This window comes from Bombina bombina, chromosome 7 (assembly GCF_027579735.1).
Source record: "Bombina bombina isolate aBomBom1 chromosome 7, aBomBom1.pri, whole genome shotgun sequence".
NCBI lineage: Eukaryota > Metazoa > Chordata > Amphibia > Anura > Bombinatoridae > Bombina > Bombina bombina.
This window is the reverse complement of record NC_069505.1, coordinates 520024610-520031659: the sequence shown is the minus strand read 5'-3', so window position 1 is coordinate 520031659 and position 7050 is coordinate 520024610. Positions and strand designations below refer to the sequence as shown.

The 7050-nt window shown below is 43.1% G+C and overlaps 1 protein-coding gene across 1 annotated transcript in view; it reads right to left on the bottom strand.

Moving 5' to 3' along the window:
- Positions 1 to 1181: 1181 nt before the first annotated feature.
- Positions 1182 to 7050, bottom strand: part of LOC128666958 (rho-related GTP-binding protein RhoU) — an 11427-nt gene continuing 5558 nt past the window's right edge. Inside the window, exon 3 of the mRNA XM_053721787.1 lies at positions 1182 to 2341. Coding sequence (XP_053577762.1) covers positions 1889 to 2341 — 453 coding nt within the window. The 3' untranslated portion in view covers positions 1182 to 1888. The remainder of the gene's footprint in view (positions 2342 to 7050) is intronic.

The following is a 7050-nucleotide window of genomic DNA, read 5'->3' as shown; positions in this document are numbered from 1 at the left end:
ACATATAACAGCAGTATCTGTCTCCCGTTTAATTTATCTATTTGTTAGTTAATGCATTTCTGAGTGTCACATTCCCCCACCCTTTGAGTTTTGTACCTTTAAATAGATGTCCTAATTAAGAATTAGCTGAACATATTAAGCCTCGTGCCTTTATTAATGATGTCACATCCATCTCCATGGTGAGACAACTAATCCCACACAGAAAAAGCTTTAAGACACACAGCGTATAATAAATGCAGTGAGTTTACAGGTTTATATCTGGAGTTAGCAGCAATGTCTCACATGCAGGTACTCAAGGGATGGTTCACTGCTGTTTTTTACTCTCAGTTGGGAGTCAAACACATTCTGATCACATCTGTTTTCTTTGTTTTTTAATGTGAAGCCCTCTACACCCCCAATACAGCTGCACACTATCCCTTATCTCTCTGTCTGTGTCACTCTAAGGGAGAGAGACATACTTCATAGTCCATGGCTCCCTCTTGTCTGTGTTATTGTGCCACCCTGCAGAGATACGTTGTCCTATAGCTCTCTCCTGTCTGTGTCACAGGAGAGAAAAAGGTCCTATAGCCCAAAGCAATTCTGCAGGGTGGGGACAGATTTTGTCCCATGGATCCCACCAGTCTGTTACCCTGCAGGAGAAGGGACAGACCCCCATGTCCCATAGCTTCCTCCTGTTTCTGTCCCTCTGAAGGGGACAGATAGATTCCATGTCTCACATTTCCCTCCTGTCTGTGGCACTGTGTCACCCTGCAGGTGGAGGGACTAACACAATATCTCATAGCTCCCTCTTGTCTGTGTCACCCTGCAGGTGGAGGGACTAACACAATATCTCATAGCTCCCTCTTGTCTGTGTCACCCTGCAGGAGGAGGGACGAACACAATATCTCATAGCTCCCTCTTGTCTGTGTCACCCTGCAGGGGGAAAGACAGACTGAATGTCTTATAGCTCCCCCCCATAGGGGAGGGTACAGATTATACGTCCCATAGCTGCCCCCTGTCTGTGTCAATGTGTGACTCTGCAGGTAGCAGGACCCGACTGCATGTCCCACCCATTTGTGTCACCCTGCAAGGGGAGGGAAATACTAAATAGCTCCCTCTTGTCTAAAACCCCTATAACAATAAATTATCAAGTACAATTCTTTTTTTTTTTTTTTTAGTAAATATAAACACATACAGACACATTGTATATTTTGTAAACTCGTTTTATTTTCAGAACAAAATAACAAAGAGTTTGTGTCCCAGTCTTCTGCTTATGAAGCAGATATTATTTAATGAGACATGTCAGAGAATACAGGGGGGGCTATACAGAAGACAGGAAGATGGAACAGAGGGAATAACAAAAAAATGATGTAAAGGAACCAGAGCAAAATAAAGAAAAGTGAACACGGGGTGGGGGCGAGAGAACACACAATGAAATACCACACGCAGACTAGTAGATACCATAAGATATATGGTGGTATAGACAGTTTGACAGAATATGCCCTCACACTCTGTATTACAGTTCACGCTCCTTAAAAACAGAAGCTATAAATTCATTTCTGTCCACCTCAGCTTGGCGAATGATCACAGAAATAATCGTAACTCCTATATTGTAGAGTCAGGTCAATGTCCAGTGTATATACAGGTGCAAAAATAAAGCATTTCAAACTAATTCTAATAATTATTTGGTGTATCAGCCAATGAGCAATTGTCATAAATCAACCAATGGAAGGGTCTTTGATCAGCATGCTAAATTTTGATTGGTCAAATCATATCCATCTTTTTTGGCATTAAACAGACCACAAAGTCTAACATAATATGCAGTCCAACAGGCAAAGAAGCCCAAACGGTATCCTGTATGTGTTGCAAGCTGTTTGGCCAAAGGAATTGTCCATCTCAGCATGGGCTCTCACACGCACACATACTTTTTCCACCAAGCCTTGGATAGAGTTCTCATCTTGCTGGCGGTGACCGCCATCTTGCGTTCTCTCTGACCACGCAAGTCAGAGTACCGTAATCCTGAGATAATTGCCATATCAAAGACCTCTTTCAGGTTTTTCTGCGTTAGAGCTGAACACTCCATGTAAGAAACAGCTCCAATCTTTTCAGCCAACGTTTGGCCAGCAGAGTAGGGCACAGGTTTCTCCCGACATCTGGCTAGCTCAATCAGAACTTTGACATCCTCTCTGAGATCACACTGGGTCCCGACCAGAATAAGGGGGACATTTGGACAATGTCGCTGAATTTCCAGTATCCACTTCTCAGAGACATTCTGGAAGGATGTGGGGCTTACCACGCTGAAGCAGAGAAGGAGGACGTCTGTTCGTGGGTAACAAAAGTGTCGAAGTTTGTCAAATTCATCCTGAGGAAAGATAGAGGGAAACTTAGTTAAAGGACCACTCAATACTGTAGAATTGTATAATTAACAAGTGCATTATAAAAAGACAATGCAATAACGCTTACTCTGAATTTCAAATAAGCAGTAGATTTTTTTTCTGACAAATGCATTTTTTCTCCCATTTTCCGGTCCCCTGTATCATGTGACAAACTTTAGCCAATCACAGACTAGTAGACGTATACCCTGTGAGCTCTTGCACATGCTCAGTAGGATCTTGTTCCCCAGAAAATGTGAATATAAAAAGACTGTGCACAATTTGATAAGGGAAGTAAATTGGAAAGTGTCTTAAAACTGCTGCTCTATCTGAATCCTAAAAGTTTATTTTTACTTGAGTGTCCCTTTAAACATATTCCTAAAAGGACCATTAAATACTTAAAATTGCATAAACAACAAAGTGTATAATAAAAAGACAATGCAATACATGAATTTTAAATGAGCAGTAGATTTCCCATTTTCAAGTTTTTTTCCCCATTTCCCCTGTATCATGTGACAGCCTTCAGCCAATCACAAACTCATATACACTGTGAACTCTTACATATGCTAAGGGGTCGATTTATCAAAGGCTTCGCAAGCCTTTCGACCCCCTATGACTGTAGGTTCTCACCACCACAACCCACCACACGACCCACCACCACCACAATCACCCCAACAGAACCACCAAAAAAAGATTTAAAAAAAAAAAAAAAAAAAAGAGAACCTGCAGTCCGTATTTAAAAAGCAGCGGTCTTAAGACCACTGCTTTCCTAACCTTTCGCCACCTAGGAGCGCGTATGTGTGCCCCTCCCTGTCTACCTCAGCTTGATAAATCGCCCCCTAAGAAGTAGCTGGTGCCTCAGAAAGGGTGTTTAGAAAAAGGATTGAGTGCATTTTGATAACGTGTCCCTTTGATGCTATAGAATGAATTCACAATGCCAGCTACTATTGTTGAAATCCAACAGAGCTTAAACCATGCAAGAAAATAGACTTATACAAATACGTCATTTTTTTTAGAAAATGAATAACAAAGTTGAAATATTTTGCCAACATTCGTTCAATGTGGAACAAATATCCATTCATTTGTAATGTGTTTCTATTAGAAGAGAAACGAATGAATGGTATATTTGTTCATTCCGTTAGTGAAGGAATGGAAGGCAAAGAGTTTAACTTTGTTATTTGTCACATTAATAAAAACTTTAAAAAACACACACATTAAAAACATGGTAACTCTAATAGGGACACTGAGAAAAAAACAAATGCAATATAAATATATAGTCTGCGTATGCTTTCATTTACAATATGATCAAAGGGTTATTCCAGCCAAATTAAAATTGCACACGGATGCATTTCAGGTTTGAATAGAAGCATATTTGTAATATAGATGTATTATCAAAAATGCTTCTAATAAAATCTATAGCTGTTTCAAAAGTGTATTTAAGTATGCACCGTGCACCAGCATTTTAAACACAGCACTTGCTCAGAAAACCTAAGGTGCTTGTACAATCTGGTAATGACTCAGTTTATTAATTGCTGATATGATACAAGTCCCACTGGTGCTCTGAGCAGCTGCAGTATTTAAAATGCTGGTACACTGAGATTATCTAGCTATGCTTCACATGCATGTGCAGAGAAAAATGTTACATATAACTTTTACGTGAAGTATTTTTACTAGTACATGTATATTGGAAATATGTTTCTATTTAAAGATGTAACTCATCTTTGTGCATTTAAATTTTGACAAGATTGTCCCTTTAAATAAATACATATTAATATTTTTCTTTTTGGCTTCTGTGTAAAACTGGTTTTGCGTTATTAGCTTAGTGTACTGGACACAGCGTACTTTAGGGCGTGTGCAAAGCTTCTCGCAGCTGAGTGAGGAATGCTATAAGCCCTTTAGCTCAGCAGGGCTCACTGATCCGTAAGAGACAAACTGTCTAAAGTATTAGATAAAATATGTATAAGAACTACAGGAGAATATAAAATAGCATATCAGCCAAGTCTAAAAAATTTCATTTTCACTTCAATTAATTTTCAGTAGCAAAACTCCCCTCGCCATTTGCCTTATTTTGAGCAGTCGATTTGGGCTTTAGTCTGACATAAAGTACATTATTTTGCAGCTGTCATCTAATAAAGCTAATTAGGAACATATGTAGCAGGGTTATCCTTTAAAAGTAAGCAAGGTGCATTTAAAGTTCTGAGAATTAGAAATTGCTCAATTTTCAAAATTAAATTACATGAAAAAGGGGGCAAAATAAATAATTAAATTATATTGCAAAGTGGTTTCCTTATGCATAACTAAACATTTTATACAAAATCTCAATGTTTACTGTCCCTTTAAAGGGACATTTAAGCCATTTGATGTATGCATATTGTGGCAAACCTAGCCACTTCTGGACTATAACGTAAGAAAGGTTGTCTGTGACAGACCCTTCGGTCAGGACTGAAAGTGTTAACTTTATTTTCTAACCACAAGTGGCTGGCTCCAGCTACAATCTAATTAATGCTTAGCATTCTATTGTTTGATCACCCCCCCTAGAGAAACGCCTAAGTGATAAGGAGAGTCCAAGAGTGTCCTGTGGTTGAAGTGTTTAAGTAATATAATCCTATTGTATCATGTCAAGGGCGCTTCTCCCTTTTATCTAATGTACAACATTCTTTCAACCCCCATCTGGGGGGGGGGGGGGTCAAAAACCTGTATAAATCTGTATGCTGCCTTCAAATAAAGTGTTATTCTGTTTAAAACCTGAAAACTGGCTGGGTTGTGAATTGCTGATTCCCTATGCAGGACATTGTTCCCTGGTGTTAACCCTTGGTATCCGGTTGGTACCGTTACAATTGGTGGCAAGCGACGGAATGAACCTTATCGCCCAGAAGAGCAACTACACAAGCCAGTAACCTCAGGAAGAGGGGGATTACTACAATACTGACTAAGATGGAAGGAGTACAGGGACCGAAGTGAATGGAGATGGATTATTCTAAGCTAAAGAGACAAACGTAAAAAGGAACTGCTAGAAGCCAGGGGAAAGATAGGCAGCAGCAAACCCAAGGCTATATTAATTGCTGAGCTGATGGAGGGAGACAGAGCTCGCAGCGCTACGCCTCCAGCAGCCATGGAGGAGACCCTATACCAGAGGGAAATGAGGACCAGGCTGGAATTTTTACCCCAACCTGTACCACGGGATATGCTATCCGTGGTAATGGCAGATGTGCAGGAGTACGTGATGGCACACAGTCCGCGGAATGCATCCTCCCGAGCAGAATCCATTTTGGACGCACTCAGCAACCCAGTAAGACCCAAAATCCCATACCATGCATTTAAAATGTTTTGTGAGGAGAAGGATGAGATTGATGGGTATTTACAGGATTTTGAGAGACTGTGCGAGTTACATGATTTGGAGCAGTCCGTATGGGTGCCGGTGCTAGCAGGCAAGCTAGCCGGTAGGGCAGCGGAAGCGTATCGCGCTGTACCCAGGGAGGACAGCAAGGATTACGCTAAAGTGAAGAGAGCGATCTTGGAAAGATATGCCATTACCTCAGAGGCATACCGGCGCAAGTTTAGAGGCCTGCGCAAGCCAGAAAGAGATTCCCATGCAGAGTGGGCCCACAAGCTGGATCAAGCATCTCAGGGGTGGATACAGGCCAGCCAAGCTACCACCATGGAAGAATTGCGACAACTGATGCTGTTGGAGCAATTCTTTAACGGCTTGTCCCCAGAAGCCCAAGAATGGGTGAGAGATCGAAAACCCCTCACCTTAACCGAAGCAGCCAGATTAGCAGACCAGCATTTTGATGCCAGGAGGCACCATGGACTACAGCCTAACAACGGACGGGCTAATATACAATGCCACACCTGCAAGCAGTGGGGACATATGGCACGTGAGTGCACCCAAAATCGGAGCAGACAAGCTTGGAAACCAGGTCAGACAGAACCTGGCCCCAAGGGCGGCTGCTCACCATTACCAAATGGAGCCAGCCGCTCATGAGGTGTTGAGCACCCAAGCCGAGGAACCCCTGGGAATTCTGCATGAGGTGATGTCGGTCCAGGGACTTCGGGATTCGGGAGCTACTTTAACCCTGATAGCTCCCCATTTGGTGCCGGATACAGCACCCACTGGCGGATCCGTGGCAGTACGAGGGGCAGGGGGAGCAGTATACGATTGCCCACTGCTAGAGTGGAGTACAGACCCCCAGTCACCCCAGCAGCTGCCAGTTACCAACCCCCAGCGCACCGCTATACCACACGGCCTCCGGCCACGAACTACCCTCAGAGAGCCCGGTTCAATTCGCGGGCTACTCACAACCTATTCGGTGCTTTGGATGTAAGCAACTAGGGCACAAAAGACCAGAGTGTCCCCTAAATGCAGCGAATCAAGCACAGTCCTGGAGAAGACCCGCTGGCGGAATCCCACATAATCCTCAGCCTGTGGCCCGCTACGTAGAGGCGCCAGAATGCTGGGGCAGCCTACATGAAGCAGACCCCGTGCAAGCTGCCCACCGGAATAACCGGCAACGGGTTAAAGTGAATGGGAAGGAGGTCAGTTGTCTACGGGATACTGGTGCTACCATGACCTTGCTTCAAGAGAACTTGGTGCCTGAGAAACAACACACTGGAGACACTGTGGCTGTGAGGGTAGCAGGGGGCACTGTGTTCCGCCTACCTGTTGCCAGGGTACATTTGGATTGGGGAGTGGGCGCTA